The sequence below is a fragment of the Geospiza fortis genome, unplaced genomic scaffold, assembly GCF_000277835.1.
Source record: "Geospiza fortis unplaced genomic scaffold, GeoFor_1.0 scaffold424, whole genome shotgun sequence".
Taxonomy (NCBI): Eukaryota; Metazoa; Chordata; class Aves; order Passeriformes; family Thraupidae; genus Geospiza; species Geospiza fortis.
Genome location: NW_005054354.1, coordinates 3,830,136 through 3,853,117, shown reverse-complemented (window position 1 = coordinate 3,853,117; position 22,982 = coordinate 3,830,136). Strand labels below are relative to the sequence as shown.

The 22,982-nt window shown below is 38.8% G+C and overlaps 1 protein-coding gene across 3 annotated transcripts in view; it reads right to left on the bottom strand.

The window, feature by feature from the left end:
- Window positions 1–260: 260 nt before the first annotated feature.
- PTPN12 (protein tyrosine phosphatase non-receptor type 12) overlaps window positions 261–22,982 on the bottom strand; it is a 39,438-nt gene continuing 16,716 nt past the window's right edge. Inside the window, exons 11-17 of one of the 3 annotated variants that reach the window (XM_005423530.3) lie at window positions 17,018–17,103; window positions 8,729–9,693; window positions 5,713–5,790; window positions 4,283–4,371; window positions 3,300–3,330; window positions 2,691–2,807; window positions 261–2,075 (exon numbers count right to left, since the gene is read on the bottom strand). In XM_005423530.3, coding sequence (XP_005423587.1) covers window positions 2,014–2,075; window positions 2,691–2,807; window positions 3,300–3,330; window positions 4,283–4,371; window positions 5,713–5,790; window positions 8,729–9,693; window positions 17,018–17,103 — 1,428 coding nt within the window. In that variant the 3' untranslated portion in view covers window positions 261–2,013. The remainder of the gene's footprint in view (window positions 2,076–2,690; window positions 2,808–3,299; window positions 3,331–4,282; window positions 4,372–5,712; window positions 5,791–8,728; window positions 9,694–17,017; window positions 17,104–22,982) is intronic. The other 2 variants (XM_031059004.1, XM_031059002.1) reach the window with 2 other exon arrangements.

The following is a 22,982-nucleotide window of genomic DNA, read 5'->3' as shown; positions in this document are numbered from 1 at the left end:
ATATTTGGGAATTTTCTTATTTAACTTTTTTTCCCAAATGTTCCAATGATTTGGACTGCCCAGAGGTGCTGACAACCCATCTTGCCTTACAAATCCACAGGAGCTCAGTAAGAGTGAAAGTCTGACCTAATCATCTGCAACACAAGGGAAGGAAGACAAAGTTCAGGCCAGCCTTATTCTGGCAACTGCAGAACATTCCAGCTGTCTGAACTGTTTACAAGTCAGGAATATAGTTGATATAGATTATCGCAGATGGCACATATCTTTAAATTATTTATTTTTAAATGAATAGCTGCAAAAGTACATCCATGGGAAGTATTTATAGTGCACACAGTTCTTTGAAAGAGCTCCCCAGCTTGGCAGTCTGTCACATGGTACAAAGCACATGGCGATTAAATCCAGAGTCAGAGACAGTAAATGCCAGTTACATCCCTTCAGGAGATTACAACAGAGCTATCGGGGCATTAGCTCTCTACTAGCAGAGACACTCAAGGTACAAGTAGCACATCAGACAATGTTCCCAGCTCAAGTTCAGATTAATATAGTTTCACTACCCAAAATGAACATTTTCTTCTAAACATTCTTCTTTGCTTCTCTGGCATTCTTGCTAGCCAGAACTTTTAAAGTAGTTACTAAAAATAAGGTTCTGAGTGTCAGTGTTCTGTTCAAGTATGAGATCTGTAAGCTAAGCCAGAATGCCATCCTTCACTGTGTTACACTTGGCTTTTGAACACAGTTTTCTTTCCTAAGAGTAAAAACACCCAGAGTGAGATTTTTACTTTCTTTAATTTAAAGATTGTATTACAGAAAAGTTTAAGTAAGGAATCCTTATAAGGATTAACTCTTGACATAATATATTGCCAAGATACAGTGTAGCTGCAAGGGCTCCAGGTGAACCTTCATATAAGTTGCTTTCTTACATACACAGTTGCTGAACAACATAAATTGTATTCCCCATCTGTAAGAGAAGACAGTGGTATTGAACAGTCCTTTTAGCAGTGTGTTCTGGTTTTCCCAAATTAAAAACATGCCCTATTAAAACCACAAAATCCTACTACACGGAAAGGTGACAGAGATGAACTTTCTAAAGATTGCAACTGATGAAACACTAAAATGAAAACTAAGGAGTGTTGATTATGTAAAATGGTTTCTCTTTTACTGGCAGGTCAAATATACTAAGAAACATACAAATCTTTTTGATAATCTAATTCCAGGTGAACTCAAAACACTGAAGAAATATACACAGGCTAAGAGAATTCAATACTGTTCCAAGGCACTTACTGAATCTCCATGACCAGATGAAAACCAGAACAAATCAGGTCTGACAATTAAACAGTATATAATATAAAAATAACCTTTTGCTTACAATTTACAAAATGCATTACAATCTTTATCTCTGCTAACCTGCAATTCTGGCTGTGTGTGTCCAGCAATTTTTGTAAAAAACCCCAGAAACTATTTTCTAAAACTTCAGGGCAAATAACTTACAAATAAGGTACACAAAAATTTAGATCATGCAGAGATTTCTTACATCTTCTGTTAATATTTTATGATTGCAACTTTATCAAATTATATACTTACTTGCCCTGTACATATACAAAATAATGCATACATGGTAATCAAATGTTAGCAAAAAGTAGTCCATAAAACACAATCTGTCAAAAGTATTACTATATTAACATATGTCTACAAGCAGCGTGTAACAGGGTTAAAAGACATTAAGGCAATAATACTTGAAGTTACAAAATAAATCATATGTAATACTTTCTCCTAAGTGTAGTAAGGCAGGTAGATGGCCCCAGCAAAAGGTTGTTGTAATACTGGAATCCACAGTTGTGAACCATGTGTCAGGCTTTGCGTGGGATGCACTGCAAGAATGTACCATTGATAGTTAGATCTACACTGCTCTGTGTTAGTCGCCCCCCAGGAAAGTGGAACTCTATTTCTCTAGTTCTCAGTGGCACTTGAGTTTTCCAGTATAATTTATTGACAGTATGTCCATTGGTTCTTGGATCATGTCCATTCTGAGGGTGGCTCTCTTGGTCCCCTGGGCTTTGCACAGCGGTTACCAAAACCTAAGGAAAGAAATGTATTTAATACATTATGCCTGCTGAGACAACACAGGCTCACAAAGGCTGGCAGCAGTCAGAAGATCACTAAGACATGGCTTCAGCTCTTACAAAATAGATTTACTCTCAGGGCTAGAAAACAACTTTGTAATACAAGGAATCCTGAAGGCACTCTGGCCACAGGAAATGCAAATATGAACAATTTGTATACTATTATAGTTCAGTACTTAAACCTCCCTGGAAAGTACTTTTCATTCAATACAGTATTGCAGCCTTTGTTATATTTTTGTTCCCCTCCTTCTCTGCGTACCTAGGCTGTTTTCAGGTATTATTTCTGGAAGTTTTCAAAAATTTACAAAACTTTACAAAAATTATAACCCATTTGACAAATTCTATATTTTATACACTTCAGTTTTTTTTCAAAGTGAAAAATCATTTAATCTTTTATTCTGGGGAAAACTCCTTCAGCAGTGCTGAAGAGACTAGGCAGGTTTATTTGTCTGGGCTCTTCATCTCAGTGAGTTGGAGGATGGCAGTAGTAGCAGCTATCCAAACCAGTACTGAGAGCAAATCCCCTGTTTAAGTCATCTAGTGATTATATTTTGAAAGAATTGTAATTACCAATATCTGTTACTTCTGCAGAAAATTCTGAAATTTGACCTCTCGTGTCAGTAGAACCAGAGAAAGAAATCTGAGGTAAAATGTCAGTTGGTGTTTTGTTGCTTCGTTCAGGATGATCTAGAAAACACACAGACCCCTCACTGTAACATTCACTTAGTCACCACTGTGGCAATGCTACTTGTCATTACAGTCCAGAAAACAACTGGCAGCAAATATTATTTACAAAAATAAAGCTTTGAAAGACAATTTCTCATTTCCTAAAAGCAAAACTTGAAAATTGTTTATGACGTAAATATTCAGTGACAGCAACATATTCCTGCTTTCCATATCTGGATTATTAGTTTGTATGGATAGCTGAAATCCCACATAGCATCTATTTATAGCAAAAGCTCACAGTGCCATTTAATACATCAACATAAAGGCTTCAGTTTATATTTTCTAAACTAAAGGCACTTAGACATCATAGGTAACAATATATTTAGTATAATACAAGTATATTTGACAATATATTTAGATACCTTCAGAGCAAATGCCAAGTTCAGGCAAATTTTTGTTCAGTAGGAAAAATGTATTTTGGAAAAAAAAATTAGAAAAGCTTCCTCCACTTACCAGGTAGTATAGGTGAAGATGTTTTCAAACCCTGTTAATGAGAGAGATAGAAAATAATTACACAAACCACTTCCAGAAAACTAAAAGAAAGACAGAAATTTAAGATTATGAAAACATCACCAAAATCATATAACATACATGGGAATACTAATTTACCTCTACATTTTTGACTTGTCTCAACACTGACAAAAATGCTACAGTAGTTAGTATGAGAATTTACCATTAGAACCGTAGCATTTAATGAAAATTTGAAAACATGACACTGGAACTTTAATTGCAAATTTAGGTAGGTTGGTTCTCACACTACATTTACATTTCCTGAAAATTCACATCTGTCTTTTTTGTCATACTTTTAAGTGAGATATTGGGGGCATATGAAAAAAAGGGACAAATGTAAAAAGGACTTATGTGCTTTTAAAGTTTTGCCAACTGTTCATGCAGGATGACTGTGAGCCGGATGAGAGAAAAGTGAAATCTGATGGGCAAAAATGGTTTGTTTAAAATAAATATGGACATAAGGGAAAACCATTTTCAGGCAGCAAAACAGGTTGCCCAAAAGAAGTGTCCATCCCTGGAGGTTCTCAAGACCCAGCTGGAAAAATCTCTGGTTAGCCTGGAGTGAGGCCCTGCAGAAGTTTAGATGAGAGACTGCTGTTCCCTTCCAGTTTGAATTGGCCTAAGATCCATTAAGGGCAGACAGCAAGCTCCCTAAAAGCAGCATCTTTACACTCTTAAGGCCATAGTTTAACATATATTTAGGAGTGCTCCTTTTAAAAACACTGCTGACCTTAGAAAAACAGATCATTTTCTTGGAAAGAAAACATACTCTTCACATCAATTCAGCAGCTCAGGCAGAGGAAAACCTGGCCAGTTGTAGATGACCAACAGCTGCAACTTCTCACAAATATGGATTTTACTTTTAGTTGCAGCTCCCAAGCAAAGCAGAGCTGAGTGATGAGTACAGACTTGTCAGCTGCACTTACTGGGGAGGCTGTTTGCTCAGGCAGGTGCTGATCACGCAGCGCGCTCCACTCCGACTGTGCAATCACTGCTGGCTTCAGCAAGGGCGTGCCTGGGGAGAATTAACTCAGCTCAACATACTTCACATCTCCTCAGGATGAGCCAGTAATACACACCATTGGAAATGTGTTCTAAACCTCTAAACCTTTTTCTTTTTTTTTTAAGATTAAATGCCTGTAAAAACATGAAAATCTCTTTACATGACACATGCTCCAGAAAAGGCAAAATGGCACAATACAACTCAAAGCACAAGAGTACAGTGCTTGCATTGTGGATGTTCATTTTGTTCCTTTGGGGGCTCCTAAGCAACAGGAGAATTGGCTTCCTTTTCAAGGGCAATTTAGAACTTCTGTTACATCAGCTGGGCAGTAATAGAGTGTGTTTTACAGATCTCCTAAGTAAACATCCAAGTAAGGACAGCCACACCTGTCCTTTACTGACATTGTGCAAAAAGACAAACAAAATAGAAGTGGTTTTAGTGATTCCAGTCCTGAAGAGAGATTTTTAAAGAAAACAGCTTTGTTCCTTGTGTGGTCACAGAAAAGCAACAGGTCCATAAAAGGCAAAGAAAGGATCACTTTGACTCTGAACTACCTATGCTTATGATGCTCAAAGAACACATTTACAAAACTTCAGCACTTTCATGCTGAAAATATTTAGATTAACTACTTGGACCCAAATTTTTTGAATTTCAAAATGACACTAAACATAAGTCTCAGTAAATAACTATATCATTTTAGGTTTTCTGGAAGGTACCAAGCATCAACCTAATTTATCACTTCATTTCAATTCATCTGTTTTGTATTCTGCCATTACTAGCTTGATGAATGAACTATGGCAATAGGACCACATCATCTTCAAGTGTCAGCTTTCTCTTGAAGTTACCCTTTTGGCAGTCAAAGAGTGAACTACAACTACATTAAATTTGACTAACTGGGCTTGTTCACTACATGCAGTGCAGAATGAAGTGTCATCATCTTTCCTTTGCCCAAGAAAGGGGGATCAGATAAACACTGCTCATGTGCATACCCACTCCCTACCTGGGAGCAGTAGGAACTAAAATAGCTGGGAAATTCCCTAACTGTACTGCATTTCTCCACTGTATCATCTCATTTCCATACTCTTCAGACTGAAACCCAGCTCTACTAATATTGGAGTCCCCAGTTACTTAAATATCATATAACACCATACTTAGTCAGAAAATGAAAAATAATTTCTCTGTGTTTGAGGGTGTGCAAAAGTTAAATCCCAAAATAAGCACTGCACATGCTAGATTTCATTCCATTTTACAAATTGCTCCAACAGACTAACCGAAAACCAGGGTATTCAAATACAATACTGACATGCTCTTCACATTTTTATCTCCAGTTATCACCAAACATCAAAAACTCACTCTGTTCACTTGCTAATACAAATGATTCTGGTGTTCTCTCTGGGAGCGGGGGAGAGGACTCTTCACTAGCATCAGCATCTAAATCAAATATGACATTTAGATAAGTTAAAATACATAGATTTTTCTCCTAGACTTTTAGAAGTTGATCTTTTCATATATGAGATAATCTTAAACTTGGTATAGTACCTAAAGCAAAAGAAAAATTTGCTCCAAGTATTATAAAACATTTTGGTTTACCACACTAACACTGTGGAGCAATTTCATCTACCAACATTAACTTCACATTAAGAGCATAGGATCAGTTTGTGTATTATGCAAGCAAGAAAATGAAAACATTTTCAGTCTAAATAATTTGGAGGGAAAAAAAACCCTCAGTAACTCAAATGAATACTTCTTGTTCATTCTTTCAGGTCTCAGTTTTGCTTATCAAGTCCATGTTGAGGCCCACTGGCTCTCACACCACAGTTAAACAGCCTAGTGCAAGGTTCACTAGGCCAAAGGGTAAACAGGAGCCAGAGGAGATGGCTCCTGTTGGTGCCAGTACCACATCCTGTCCCCAGCCTGTTCCCTCTCACCTCCCAGGAGTGTACTAACACAACCCATTCTGGCAGCAAGAGCCCCTCTCTGACCTGCTAAGAAATTTGGAGTAGTAATTAAAGGTTTAAAACAATTTAAAGTAGTTGCTGTCATAAGAAATCTGATCTGACTACTGTACTTTACACAGGATTCAAAAATACAAAGACACATTTTAACTAATAAAGCCATGAAGCATCCCCAGCTGCTGCAAGGACAGAATTCCTTCAAGTTCTACAAGCCATCATTTTCCAAGTGACTTCTGAGACCTTTTCCATCTCAAGTTTACCAAAGAGTACAAGAAAACCAGAAAATCTTCATTAAAAGAAAGGGCCTCTATAAAACCATCAAATAAAGTCACCATGGACATGCACTAACTGAAAGTGAGTTTTTAGGGTTTTGTTTCGGTGTTGTTTCTGTTTTATTGTTCTCTTTGTTTTTTTTTTTCCTTTTACCTCAGGGTACAACTGCTTTTCACTTCATTTGAATGAAAAAGAGGATTTAACTGTGTGGTAAGATGGTGCACACCAGCAGTTATGGTTAGGCAATCAGGGTGCTGCTAAGTTCACAGACAAGTTTCACTGGTGATTGCAGCCACATTCCCAGCTTCAGACAGAAGAGTCCTGAGCCAGTGTGAAAATGAGAAAGCCACTGTAAACAGGGTTTAGGATCACTGGGGCCAAGCAATCTAACCCTATGTTCTGGAGTCCCTGAGGGATTACAAGACCTGCAACCAGAATGTAAAATGGGAAGTGTTCACTATCAAACAAACGGAGAAGAGATACACCCTTATTAACAAGATAAGAAAAATTAATGCTAGAATTTTAATCAATTCCTGTGAAATCATCAACATACCAGCAGCACAAGGGCTGTACTGTTATTTCAAGATGTTTCTGATACACAGTTACATGAAACAAATTCTAGAGTGACATTTCTCCAATTCTTTATCATATTTATGACATATCACTTATTTTATTTGCATGTTCTTACAGCATCTACATAATGAGATGCACAGAGAAATTATAATTTCCAAACAGTGACAAACAATGATTGCTCTGGGAAAGAAGAAAAATATTCTGGCTAAATTGAAAAATACAATAGCCTGCAAATCTATGAAACAAATCCAAGGAGGACTTCTTGCAAAGTTGAAATAAAAAACAAAAGGACTTTGTCGGCTTTGCAGAGCATCTTTTAAGTCACAGTGTTAAAAATATACAGGTATGTGCAAGTATTATCCTATGTTTACACAATCTAAACCAAAATCTATAGATCTATAGGTACAGATCACAGTATCTACAGATCTATATCAAGATCTACAGAAACAGATTGTTTTTAAGGCTGCAAAACAGTTCATTTCTGGATATATGACTTTTGGTGAACATTCAGTTCACAAAGCCAATACTTTCAATCAGCTGGTTCTGCATCTTGCATCACACACTGAGCCCCATCTCACTCCAGAAAATCATGAAGTCTGCACAGACTCCTGAGGTGAGGCCATCATTCTCAGCAGCTCCAAGCACAGCAGTCTGAGCTGGATCCAGAGGTTCATGCTCTTCCTTCACCTCCACAGCTTTACTTCATGTTTTGTTGGGCTTTGCACAAGCAGCTGCCAAGGCCTAATCTCTTCTTCCCTGCTCTGTCCTCCATCTGCACTAAGTGTGCCAGCCTGACTGAAATCTGCACCTGCATGTTTTGGGACCCTTCTGCCTTCAATAAATTATGTTCTAACTTGCAAACTTTTGCAAAAAAAGAAACCAAACAAACTCAAAAAAAGTAGTAAAAGGTAAAAAGCCACTAAATAATTTTCCAAGTGCTAATAGAGCATAACTTGGATTTTTAGATGAACAGCTGTATTAGCTTGTCACCCCCAGCCATGTACAGAAAAAGAGGAAAGAACAGCTAAATATTTACAACACTATAAAATGCAGGAGCCAAATCATGAGCAACTTCAAAGACCAATGCAGTGAATGAGGTTACATCTAGATTTTTAGGAACAGCACATCAACCAATAAGCATGAAACTGTTATGTATTTGCACAAGCCTGTTGAAAATGCTTTGACTAGTCAACCCCCAATTATTACAGACACTTCCATGAAACTGGGCATAGAGAAAAAATATGCACCAAATAACAACACAGAAACCTACAATTACATACAAACCTACAGGAATGCATTATAAATAAAGCATTAAACAAATGCTCACAATAAAGCTCACAGTACAGCTTTTGAAGCAGCTAATCGTGGTCTGTAGTACTTTATACCAAAAATAGCTCACATGCAAACTGAAAGCTGTCAGGAAAAGAGCTGTGCCCTCTCTGAAGCTGCCATACTGCACTGATTAAATTTACATTTAGAAAATTGCATTGCAAAGAAATTTATGTTGTCCAGCTCTACAGATGCAGCTAGATACCAGAGCAGCACTTCTGAACCTCAGTGAAACCTACCTTTGCCATCTTCAGAACATGTTACAGCTGTTAAGTCTTGCCTAGCAATAGACATTGGCAATACTTTTCTGGCAGAAATGTTTTCAGTGTTAGTGGCAGCAGAGACCGTGGCACTTGCGGTTGACACGTTGGACGTGCTTTTGCTCGTGGCTCTGTCGAAGTCCAGCTCATCCGTGTCAGAATCATCTGCATGGAGAGGGTTAGTGAAACAGAGGGGTGCTCGAACACAAAGAGGAGTATGATCAACAGGATCACTGCAAGGATGGTCAACTGGGCTGTTTGATACTAGAGAGAGAGTTTGAACACTGTGACACAAAGTATCTGAAGACAACTCTTCAGACACGGAGGTTCGCAGTGCATTTTCAGGCCCCTGCAGTGCCCACGTGGCGTGTCCCTTTTCTGTCAGAGGCAGACGGTCTGGTCGGGGAGGGGCATCAGACACCTGCTGACTCTGCAGACCTTCTGGGGAAGGTATTAAGGCTGTGTTAGACTGCGGCACGCTGTACTCCATACATGAGTTTTGAGAAGCATCTACAAATGAATCCCCTGAAATCTGTTCCTGTGGCTTAAAGCTCTTATCAATTACACAGGATGACACAGGCTTAATTTTAATTGCATGTCCCCTGTTCAACAGGGAGTTGCCATCAAAGCTTCGTGGTCCCTCCTGCAGAGGGACCTTCTTGATCTCAAAACTTAAGTTGCGCTCCAGCCTCTTCTCTGTGTGTTCGCTGGCTTCGTTCTTCCCTGAATGTTCTGTGGACTTATTGTAATTCTCATTGAGGTCTGTTGAATGCTCTGATGAAACCATGTGCAAAACTGGCTTTGGATGGTATCTGTCATTGTCCTGCCACACCGTAGTGACTGTGGGATAAGCTGATGGGGGAGATGGTGTTAGGATTGGTGGTACTGGCTGAGGCTCCGGAGGCTGCAAGATTTCTTCTTTAGCATCTCCTTCTACAAGGCAACTGCAAAACAACCAAGACACAATTGTCTAAATTTTCTGGATTTTGACAAGATTTTAGCTATCCATCCATCTCCCACTACAGTATTTAATGCTGTAACACCAATATCAAACTCCACACAGAGCTTCTATTGCACACAGAAAACGGTTATAGAATATGACTGGTGGGGTAGGCAGGAATTAAGTCAACATCCTCAAAATATCTTTCACAAGGACATTCATTCAGGCCACAACTAATCCTCACTAATAGTTCAAAGATTGCTCACATCCTTTCCTAGAAGCATTCTGCAAAGACATTGCAAGACAGGCCCTCTTGTGGCAGCATTTCACTACTTTTTTCCTTAAGTGGCTCTGAGAAACTTGACATATAGAAATTTCAAATTTCAGTAAAGCCAAGAAAGATTTCTTTAAAAAAAAATCCTTACAGCCCATTTAACATTGAATATCTTCCTTCAATTCTATTTTTCTGTACATGCTCAAGAGGATTTTATTTTTATGTTTGTGTATTTGATAGTCTCAGCTTAGTTGCAAACCAAATTTAGTCGACATGAGGTATATACAACATAAAAAATAATTCCAGTAGAATTTATGATGCAAATTACAGTGCATATTAGTGAAACCACAGCACTTATAACTGCAGTTCATCTCAAGCTACTTAGAAGGAGAAGTTCCTCAAGCATACGGTCAGATTAGATGCAGAGTTGTTGACTACAAACATTTAGCATAACTGATCAAGGCATTTTTATCATTTCCATTTCTTTTAACATCCAGGATAACCTGGACAAGCTCAAGAGGTGGGCCCATGAGAACATCATCAGGTTCAGCAAAGCCAAGTGCAAGGTGCTGCACCTGGGTTGGGGCAATTCCCAGCATCCTTCCAAGCTGGGAGCAGCCCTGTGGAGAAGGACTTGGGGGGCTGGTGGAGGAGGGGCTGGACGTGACCCAGCAGTGTGCAGAAACCAACCCACAGTCCAAAAACCAAACATGTTCTCGGCTGCATCCAAAGCAGCATGGCCAGCACATGGAAGGAGGGAATTCTGCTCTGCCCCTACTCTGCTCTCATGAGACTCTCCAGCATAAGAAGGACAAGACTGCACAAGAACTCTGTCTACAAGAGAAAGGACAGGCTCTCATTATTTGTCTGCATGTCACATAATAAGCAAAATCAAAGTACTACTTTGGCTCCCCTGCTTCCAAACCATGCCTAAGAAGGACCCAGCAAGTGCAAATTCTTGAGACTATGATGATATATAGGAAAAAAACCCAAACCAAAAAAAGCCCAAAGACTGTTTCATAACTGAGTCTTGTAGAGAACTCAAACCATACCTGACTTGGGACAGGCTACAGCATGTGTTTCATCCTTGTGACTTTACTAGCACCAAGCTATAGCAGAATGGGTTACAGAACTAAAATCTTTATACAAGAGATTCCATACTAAAGAGAACTATTTGGATTCTCAGTTTGTGAAAATCCTAACCCTCTGAAGTACTGCAAGCTTCCCAGCTTCCAAATGATCCTCTACAAGTTCCTGTATCTTTGTATCTGGAAAACCCCAGGTCCCCTTGCAGTCCTGGGTGATCTCTTCCATTCTCTGCCTCACTCCTGTCACAAAGAATGTGAGGCCCAACTCTTTCTCTTCCTCTCCTCCCTGCACTTGAATATTGCTGTTTTTCTTTACATTAAAACAGAAGAAATACAAAGCATATCAAAGCAATTTAACTGAAGTAACTTGGGAACTCTTGCCTCCAGTTGTTGAAAAATGAATAAACTTGAGAATAAGTTGTATGCCTGAATTAGTAAAGATAAGACAGGAAACGAGGGGATGCTAATCTTGCTCCAATTTAATACACACTAAGGACAAGAAAATTCCCTCCTCTTGGATTTCTCTCCTCTGTTCCAGATGGGGAAGGGAACGTGGGAAGGGAGACAGTGAGTGCACTGCACAAATATTTACATGCCCCCTTTTACCAGCAGTGGTGCTCATCAGTAATCTCCACTAAATCCTCCTACTGAAAATCATGGTTTTTCCTTATTGACCTGATTTTCCTGACCCAGAGTTATCTGCAATCAGCAAAACTAATTCCTTATCTGGCACAGACCTAACTTTATGCATTACAATTAGCTAAAAGAGCAAATTAGCATTCAACTAGATATAACAAGGATATAGGTCCACAATACCAGTCAAAATTCATGAGGTTCTTCACCAGTGACTGGTCAATAAAATCACTCTACCCTTTGATCCACTGGTAAACAGAGCCTCACATGTATTCAAACAGTTCCCTTAGATGTATCCATAGAACTGATGATAAAGGAAATGCTGCACAAATCAGCAGCCCAAAAGTTGATTAAACAACTTCCTCCTACACATCTCAACAGAGCTACTACAATGTTCTCCATTACACCTGAAGTTAAATGTCACTTCTTCATTCTTAGATGAGGGCTTACAATGAAGAAATGAGAAATTATTTGTCAAAATCATTCTTTGCCTTATTAATATTGAAGGATATCTGTCCTCAGCAACTGAGATGTCCAAATAGCACTCTAATGTATTTTTTCTCTTTAAATTAGGAAATAAATCCCAATAGGCAACATTTTTCCATTTTACTGACATTTTTAATACTATTTCACATGTTCTGCATTGCAAATAATGTTTCTGTTCATTTTCACACAGCAGAAATATTAGGATATGAACACATTCAGAAGATCTCTGTTTGGCACTAGTTTTTTCTAAAAGTCTTGTGAATCTTGGGCATTTTGGGCTGCTGCATAATGCTGTCTTTGGGCATGTCCTTCAACAGCTCTGCTCCACAGACATTTCTGCCCCCAGAGGCGGAAAATTATCTGAAAATGAGCTACTAATACTGTTGAAAACAACAGGAGACAGTAAGACCAGATTGATTTAAAATACCAGGAAACTCACAGAAAGCTCATGAAAGGGGATACTGAGACAGAAAAGAATCAGTGAACCAAAGAAAGCCAGGCCATTCAAGAAAGAGAAGTAAGCTTCCCTGTATAATACCTTTAAATAAACACATAGGGTTGCAAAACCTCACAGTGTGATAAAAAAATTGAAAGCTTTGTCATGACTCAGCCTTCAAGTGCCTCTTCAGATCCAACTGCTCCTGATAATCTTGGAATGCCACTACCTAGGCACTGCCTCATTTACAGCTGGAAATGGAATTTCCCTGCGTGATTGAGGCAGCTTTTTCATACACTTCTATTCCCACACAGCTGATGCAGTGCCCCAATGCCAGTGGCTTCTCAGGTGTCAGGTAAACCATGAACTAGGCAAGAACACCTTTTTACAATTATTTCTCATAGTAACAATTACACAAAACTTGTCAAAAGTACTGTAACTTGTCCAAAAAAAAAGCCTTCTCACAGCTTTCAAGCAAAAATGTATACTTGAAAAACAAGCCATTTATTGCTTTCTCTGCAATACATTATAAATTTTTAGAATGTTTTAGAATATAATCCATTCTACTCCTAATGGAAAAGAGCTACATTACTGAAACTGCATACAATGGGTTTAGATTTAAATGAAACTTGGCCAGTGTTCAAAAGAAAAAAAGCCTTAAGTAATCCACGGTTATTCTATGCAACATACTGTAGGGTGTTTCAAATAAAAGAGAGTGATGCCAAGGTCATGGAATGCAGCTGATATGAACAACCAAAAATAGATACCAAGCTCTACATCCTCCCTCATAATTAAAATAGGAAAATTCAACTCAACATAAGCAGGCTGAAGCTAGACAACCACATTATTCTACTTTAGCATTAAATCACTGCCATCCACATGAACGAAAAGCAACAGTCCAGTGAGTGAAGCTGTTGCAAAAGTACTACAAATAATTTATACTAAAGTACAATGAATTAATAAAAATAACCAGCTGGTGAATTTATCTCTTAAAATTTACTTACTGAGGCTTTTTACTTTTTTAATTGTGGCATACAAGTTAGAGACAGTTAACTAAGAAGGAACACCCTTCAATGAGTTTTAGCTTTGTAGCAAACAAAGATGGTTTGCAGGGCTTGAAATGAAACAGAGTAACACATAACCCTGGAAATGTATTTACTATGATTAGACTGAAGTCTGAACAGAACCTGATGAGAAGTTAAAATGCTACAGTATTTTACCCTTCCAACTTCAGACAGCAGCACATAGCTCTTCATTACACTGTATACAAAAAAGTTGTTAAATCATCTTTGCTTTTTATGAGTTTATGTCTAAGACTATGCTTTGATTTCAAACTACATTTGAACTTGAAAATAAAGAACTTTTTGTAACCAAGCCTGGCTAAAATAAACCACCTCTTTTCCCCAATACTTTAGATTCAACTACTAAGCATACAAATATTTCATGGACTACTACTTAAAGATATTAAGGTGCTCCCTCTGAATTCTGATACATCAGTCGCCTAAAATCAAGTACAGTCCTAAACTGTAAACTTAAAACTTAAGTTTTTTGCAATCTCTTATACAACAAAGTTAAACCTTACTTATGCCCTCTTCCTACCTTAACCTGAAAACAATTAAAACGTATCTAACAAAGACTTTCCATCCCCCCAAGTCCTCTAAAGAGAGGTGACTTCCACAAGAAGTGATCATCAACTGCCAAGCCAAGCAATTTCTAGGATAAGGTGCTGGTGTATGCAGTAATGAGTTGCTCTTGTTTACCTCTGCAATAATCAAGGAGTAATATTAGAATATTTTTTATGTTGACATCAAACAGAGAGAGACATTAAGCTAAATGACAACACTCACATAACATACAGCAAGCTTAATTACACTAAAGCATTACAAGGTGATAAAAGCTTGAAAGGCAATACAATTCCAAACCTCTGCAAAACAAGTACAGCTAGATGCTTCATGGTGACCTAAGTAAGTAAAATACCAATTTAATACCAATATAATTACAATATCCTAAAGACACTTCTAACTTCCAAGAAGACATAAAAGCAGCCTAGAAAGTATCACTTCTTCCCCAATACATGCCCAGGCTAAAGCAAGTACTGAAAGGATTAATTACACCTCTCTGAGTAAGCTTCCCACCACTCAGGGTAATGTCTTTAGTGACATCTCATCCTTAGCACAGACAAGAGCTACGTGATACTAACTGCACTTTCAGAAGAAGAGATCCTAAAGTCTAAAGAAGATCCTGAGATGTTTTCACTAGAATATTACAAACAGAGCAAGAGAGAGTGAGAAAGACACCTTCACAGAAAAACTCTGCCATGACCTGCGTGGTTATCCAGTGGAAAGGGCTGCAGAGGAGATGCCACCATCTCACCCAGCAGACTTGGGGCTGTCAGAAAACAACAAACAGGTATCACAGACTTTACTGTCTAAGCAAACATGGCTTAGTCCAGTAACAATATGGAAAACAAGCATCCTGAGGCCTAGAAAAAAAAAACATTTTTTTTCCTGCTCACTCAGGATCACCTCAGGCAAGTTCACCTGAAACCAAGTTCGCCCAAAGTACTCTGCACTATCAGTCCCTATAGCCCTTCTTGCTTTAGAAAAAGCAAATGTTAAACCTTGCCTCTAAAAAAATGCATCTTAGTTTACTAAATATACATTATAAAGCCATTTACAGCATAGGTTATAAAGAATGTAAAAGCCTTCTTTCTTTCCAAAAATAGTAGCTTTAGCAATTCACTTGTAACTTCTTCAGAGACAGTGCATGTAAAACTCAAGTACACATTTGGCTGGCAACCTAAAAATGTTGCCCTGTGCATATGGGGATTAAATTAAAATGTTTCACTGACTCTGCTCTCCCATCCTCCCCAGGAAAAGGATGTTAATCTAAGCCAAAACATCCACAATACACAAAACCTGGCTCTATGTCCTGACTGAATCAGGCTGTAGATTTGTAAAATTACCCCCCACATCAAGAATAAAACATGCTCATTAGTGGGTATTTTGATGTGACTAATAGCAAATAAAGTCTTTCCTCAGAAGCATCTTCCAGGAGGAGTTTAATTACTTGTTTTTCAAAAATAATCTCAATTTTAGAAAGACAACAGCTTTGCTAAAAGCTTCCGTTTATTCACCTCTAGGAAATCAATCTGCCTGCCACTGCTGGCAGATGGGAAAGTATGATTCTATGGAAACAGGCCGAAAAAAAACCCCAGGCTTTAAGGAGAGATTAAAAGATTTTAAATTAATGCAGCAAGTAAAGAACAGTGCAGTGCAGATAAGACAGATGTGTGCTTAAACATCAATTACATGAATTATACATATGTTAATATTAAATGATAAAAACTAAGGTATACCTAAGATTGTTTCAAGGAACACTAGTAAGGAAATCATCTATTGGACAGAAATCATATTTCTAAGCTCAGTGATGAAGTTTCAAGAGCTTGGAACTCATCATGAACACAGGTTAACTGACTCCTCTGTCATCATCTTAATCTACATAATTGAATACAATCACATTACCATCAATCCAAATAAGGTAAAAAATATATTGCCTACATAGCACACCATGTAATTTGTTTGTAAAAAGCCCTAACCTACTCTTTCTTTATTTTAAAGGAATTATACTTTACTTCTGCCTAAATGGTATCCAAGAATATCACCTGGCTGGTGGTTTCTTATGTCATTCAACAACTTTAGGAAACCCAAGAGCTCACCTTATGTCTGTTTAACCACAGGACAGATCACCTGCCAAAGGCCACTCTAAGCTCTGCACAAACCAGCTGGGGGACTTGGACACCTCATTCAGGAGAACTGCTTCTTTAGCTGTCTTAACACTTGGGTTGGGCAGCTGTTTTAGGGTGATGAATCTGTTGGTTCAGATTTACTTTTGGCTTCTGTAAAGCTATGCCTAGGCATTTGAAGAGCTAGAGAAGATTCTCCTCTGCTGAATGAAAGGATTGGTGAGACCAATTCTTCTCAATAATAACAGCATTTGGTTGTCATACTCTAGTCAAAAGCAGTATTTGTCTGAGATTTTTCTAGGATAAATGGGTATGTGTCATTATGGTTTTATCTCCAAAAAGAAGCATTCAGTCATTATTTGAGGCTATTTGGAGTTTGTTTTACTACTGTCACCTAGCAGAATTAAAACACAAGTAGATCAAACATATCTGACTAGTAAACATCTATTCACAGATAATCATTGCAAGGTTGGTATATGTAAACACAGACTTCACAAAAATATTATAGCTTATATTTAGAGTCAATGATACTACTTCTATTTGCATTATATATATTTCTATTTATAAACACAACATATTCATCTTAAGTTTTTATGCTATCAGTAGCTTTATTCTACTTTTTATTCATCTTTCAGCCTAAAACAGTAGAGGATCACAGTTAAGTACCTGCGGGTCCGTGGAGGCTTTGGTGGAGGAGAATCCTGTTTCTCAGCATCTGAAGAACTGACAGCATTTTCTGTATTATTTTCATCCTGATTGAAAGAAAAAAGGGTATTTTTACTCACGGCTGTAAAGCTGATACATAGAATATTTGAACTGTGAGGTCCAAAGATCTGTGATGACACTTGGCAGTAATATATAACAATACAACCTATTTTTGGCTGTCATACAGAGATCACCTAGAAAACTCTCTTCTAAATGTACAAAATTACTTTTCACCTTGTGTATCCAACTTCAAATTTTTCTGACTGAAGATTTTGGTGTGCTTGTCATTGAACAATCCACTAGAGAAAATACTCAAAAGCTGCTTTTTCTTTAGTAATGAGCAAGCTCTCATACACTCTCCGAATTATTCACCTTGAATAATTAAATTAATAATTGGATAATAAAGCATTTATTTTCCAGTCAGTCTAATTATTTTCACTTGTACAATCACTCCAATGAAGATAAGAATAATCTACAGTGTTGTAAGAAAATGAGAAAGATCTTACCCATTTGTCTCCTAATGCATTGATCTAAAACACTTCCAAATAACCTCCCATTTGTGTACAAGAAAGTTTAATTTACTCAGCAAAGAATGAAGATTTTAATTTCCATTTAGGACCATAAATATAAAATATTTTTTATATATGCATGTATTTAGATTTACATGTATATACATGTAAAATACTGTTGTGTGTTAACCCTGGCAGGGAGCTAAACCCCACAAGAGCCACTCTCACTCTCATTGCTCCACTCCACCTCTGGAGAGGAAAGAGGAACAGCAGGAAAACTCGTGGGTCAAGACAAAATTGTTTAGCAGGCAAAGGAGAAGTGGGAGAAGATAAAAAGAAATCAAACAAGCAGTGCAAAAGCAATCACTCATAACCTTCCACAGGTGGGCCTTTGCCAGTTCCTGACTGTGCACACACTGTTCAGCAAGAGCTGCAGCATCAGCTGCAAACAATCAGCACTGTTTTCACCACAGATCTAAAACACAGCACCCCAAGAGTGGCTATGAACACTATTTAACTACAACCCAGCCCCTAGGCAAAAATAAGGAAAAAACCATATGTGATTAAGAATCAAAACAAAACATGCAACAGTCTAAAGCTGACATTCTATTTCCAAACATGTGCCACAGCCAAAGACCCAACAAAAACAAGGAGAGGTTGTTAGTGTTATCTTAACTTTAATGCTCATTTTACCAAAAGGCTGTTCTTGCCGAAGTTCCCTTTTAAAAAGCAATCTTTAAAAAGAACAACAAATATCCCAAATGGGTGTAATACATTTCAAAGCCCAATACCACATTCAGGCAATAGGGTCTGCTATCTGCCAGCCTACCTGCTGAGACTGGTGATAGGGACTGACCTCCTTCAGTCTTACAGAACAAAAGCGAATTCCCTGTTAAATTTCTGCTTCAGATGTGATAGTTGCATTTGAATTCAGTGAGCAATTTTTGCTTTGGAAGATAAACTACAAGTTGTCTCAACAGTTAACTAACTTTACGTAAATTCAGATTAATTAGTAATATGTTTTTAACTTCTGTTACTTGTCTTAAAAGTTACCATACTGCTGCTGGCTACTGTGAAAAGTCTGTTATCAAATTCTATTCCTCGGTGTACTAAGTGGAGCTTTACCTGTGAAGAAAATAATTAACTATTTTGATCTTTCTTACTGTTTTTCCCTAAATGCCCCCATTAAGTTGCTGTCAAATATAATATTGCACAAGTACTCCAGCAGAAACACCCTATTGTTCCTTAATGAATGGATGGTGCTAGCCCTTTCAGAGAAATTGCACAGGGAGTTCATTGTCCTGCTGACCACTAGCTGTAACCATCAGCGGTTTTTTGAAGAAAGATTCAATTAGCAGATAAAAGCCACTCACATTTAAATGAACACCACTGAAGCTCCCACTTCAGTCAATCAAGGTTGTTTGGTTTCATACAATCAAAGAACAGTTTCTGTAGGAAGGGACCTTCAAAGGCCATTTAATCCACACCTTCCTGCAATGATCAGGGACATCTTTAAAAAGATCAAGTTACTCAGAGCCCTGTCCAAGCTGGCCTTGGCTGTTGGCAGGAAGGCCAGGAGGGGGAATCTACATCCCCTCTGGGCAACCTGTTCCAGTGTTTCATCACCCTCATCACAAAACATTTCTTCTTTCCGTCTAGTCTGAATGTACTGTCTGAATTTAAAACCATGATGCTTTGTCCTACTGCAACAGGCCCTGCTAAAAACCCTGTCCCCATCTCTCTTATGAGCCCCCTGGAAGTACTGGAGGCCACAATGAGATCTCCTGGGAGCCTCCTTTTCTCCAGGCTGAGCAACCACAACTCTCTTAATCTGTCTTCTGTTCATTCCTCTGCTCATCTTTGTGTCCCTTCTCTGGACTCACTCCAACAGGTCCTTCCTGTGCTGGATGCAGAACCCAAGGTGGGGTCTCAGGCATGGAGCAGAGGGGCAGAATCACCTCCCCAGAGGGGCAGAGCCACCTCCCTTCACCTGCTGCCCACGCTGCTTTGGATGCAGCTAATGACAGGGGGAAAATATGAACGTGAGTTGTTTGGGGTTTTTTAATTAGTATGTCTACAATGGTTTGCATCCAGATTTGGGGTCCTCAGCACTGGAAACATTACCATGGGGCATGAACAACCAACCCCTCTACCAGCTTCTCTCAAAAATGTAAAAAAGCAATTTCTTACTTTTTGACATCAAGTAATGAGTGACCATATAGATCATTTTGCCTTTAACAAATATGGACATTAATTTTATTGCCTCATTCAGGCAGAGGACCATGCTGAAGCTTGGTGCCAAAGATGCTGAGGCTCCCAGTATTCAACAAGAAACTCTGTTTCCTGCTCAATGGCTGTGTCATGTTCCTCCCCACTTCCCCCAGTTGTGCAATGCAAACTCTGAATCTCTCCCTTACGTATTTGTTACTATGGATAGCACTGAGTGCACTGGTATTGTACTAAAAAGGCTCCCCTTACTCAGAAGTACTAACAAGCAAAGCTAGAAATGAATGCATCCTAAACAACTGCAGCCTGAGAACAGAGTGGGCTGCTGGCCTTGCTTCAGTGCTGCAGCCCATCCCAGTTTCACAAGGCAGAAAGATATACTAGAGAGACCCCACACGAGTTCCTCCCCCTCACCACCAGCCTCTCCATCCTACAGCAGAGCAGAAAAGTCTCCCAGTTCAGTTCCACTAGCACAGAAGTTTTCAGGAACGCATTTCTTATTTATGCAGTCATTTTTCTAAAGGGTATTGGCAAGGGAAAGGGTGTGCCTGTTGGCTCTAGACTAACTTGTCTAGAAAACAAACCAGCAGCTGCATCCCTGTCCTTCTATGTTTGTAAAGTGAAGTGTTTGTGAACAGAATGTTTCCTGAGATATGCTTTTCTCACAGGCAGAAGAAAAAGCTTATTAGAGAAGCTAACATATGTCAAACCTTTTTAAAACTCCACATATACAGTAACAAGCTGTTTCTAGTTGAGACAGACAGAGGTAGCTGAAAGAGCGCTGCCATTTTTGTTACCGGTAGCAAAACATATGTATAAGCCTTAAAAAAATGTATATAAACTCAAATGTCCAAGGCACATGCACAACCACAGAGTTTACAAAAACAATTCATTGACAAAGAAACATTTAAACTCCCAAACAAACAAAACCTAACAAGAAAATCTGCACACACAAAATGGTACTTTTAAACTTAATACCAGAAAAGCCAGTGGTTACCCCAATTTTGTACACAGGGAAGGCTTCAGACAGAGAGTTGTCAAAAGTTTCACTTGTGCATCAGGTTAAACTCCAGATGCATTCACTGTTTTAGTTATATTGAATGTGGAGCAAAAATTATTACAAGAATTACTGTCACCAAAAAAAAACAAGGTACTGTTGAAGATTGCATGCAAGATGTTTTCCATTACCATCTGTATGGCTGATTACCTTGTCAAGTGAGCAGTTTGCCTTATCTCTCTGAGTGACCACATTCACACCTTCCTTGGACCTCTGCTGATAACAGACTATTGAATATCAGTTCATGACTGATAAGAACTATAATATCCCACTGTGAGATGCTCTGCCCAGAGGGAGGAGCCAAGCACTGCTACCCCGATATACTCTGAGATTCTGAAACTCCAGCACGGCTTTTCTCCACGGGATTCCCCAGAGGAACAGCAGCTGCCTCTTCATCCACTAGATCTCCAGAAGAAAGGATACATCCTTCTCTACAGATCTTCCTTGCTCCAACAGAACCACACCTGATACTTCAGAGGACTGCAGCCACATTTTCAATCGGACTGCCACCAACACCCTGACCGACAGGGTGTCAGGTTGGGTTCTGACTCTGTCAGTGTTGTTCTAGTGGACTGCGTTGTTTATTTTATTCTTTTTATTTCTTCCCTATTAAAGAAATGTTATCTCCTGCTCCCATATCTTTGCCTGGGAGCCCCTTAATTTAAAATTATAGCAATTCAGAGGGGTAGGGAGAGTTTACATTTCCATTTCAGGGGAGGCTCCTGCCTTCCCCCTAGCAGACTCCTGTCTTTCCAAACCAAGACAGGTACTTTGCTACTTTCCTTAATTAGCTCAATGGATTGATGTTTCTGTGAAGGCTTTGTTTACTTTTCTAAAAGTCATTTCCTGTCACTTGTTCTCACTTCTGCGTTACAAGAAGAGGGAATAACCAGTATTTTGAGTATTTCTCACCTTTGAGTGTCACCAACTCACAGGTTTCCCTGTCATATACATCAAACTAAGCAAATAGGCAAGCATGCAGAAAAACTAGCACGGAGCAGAAAGGAGGAAGCTCAGCTCTGAAAGTGAATATAGGGTATGTCACTGGGATGACTGCATCTGTTGAGAGGAGCAGATGGTGGTATTAAGAAAAAGCCTTCCACAGCCCTTCTAAGCACAGCTTATCAACATCAGTCAACACTCCCTTGCTTCTCTAGACAGATGTTGCATTCCCAGGCAGAGCACAATTTTAAAAAGCATCAGCTTAGACAAACCAGGATAACAAACATAGCTCACAAGGGTTATCACACAGAATCATGTTTTAAAAATGGATTAACAAATGTGCAGTTCACTAAGTGTTCAGTGTAGCACCCTGCTTTCTCACAGAAGACAGCTACCCTACTGTCTCACTGCACTGTCTTCTCACTGCAACATGGGCAAAGAAAATGATCTTTCCCTGACCTTGTGTCTATATGCATCAAATGCTCAACAGTTCAAGAGTTCCCTTGGAGTTGCTCCACTGAGGGAGCAGCTACTGAGATCAAGTGGAACTGCTCATAATTAGGAATTTCTAGGTATTCTGTGAAATTGCAGATATACAGATGAGTGCATACCTACCTACAAAAGGCTACATTAACAAATGACAAGGCCATAAACTCAAGTATTTTGTGTAGATTGCCCCTAGTTTATTAAAATGCAGAGCAACTTGTGTTCCTATAGTAATGGAGAGAAACAAGGAATTCTCACTGGCTAAGGTAACCCAAACTGTGCTATCACCTCCCAAGGGGGGGGTCTTTCTCCCACCTCCTTCCACCACTGGCTCAGTCACCAAACTGCTGTCACTAACTTCAAGCAAATAGAGGAACATAGGTTTAGAGTTGTAGGCAGTGTGTGTGAAATCTCAATCTAAGACTTTCTCCCAGGAACTGCAATGTATCATTTTCTTTTGGAAACTCACTGTGGAAATATTTAATGTCATTCAGAAGCTTTCTGTACTAATAAAATACTGGCAAATTTACTGCAAAGACTCCTCCAGAAGTAATCTCATGTTTTCCCTTAAAAGGAATTGAGGCATTCCTTTTGCCCTTTTCAGAAAGCAGCATGGGAATCACTGAGCATCAGTAGATAAAAAGAGAAAAACTTCAGATTGAAATGATACGCTCAAGTGACTCAGATTAAATAAAACATTCCAACA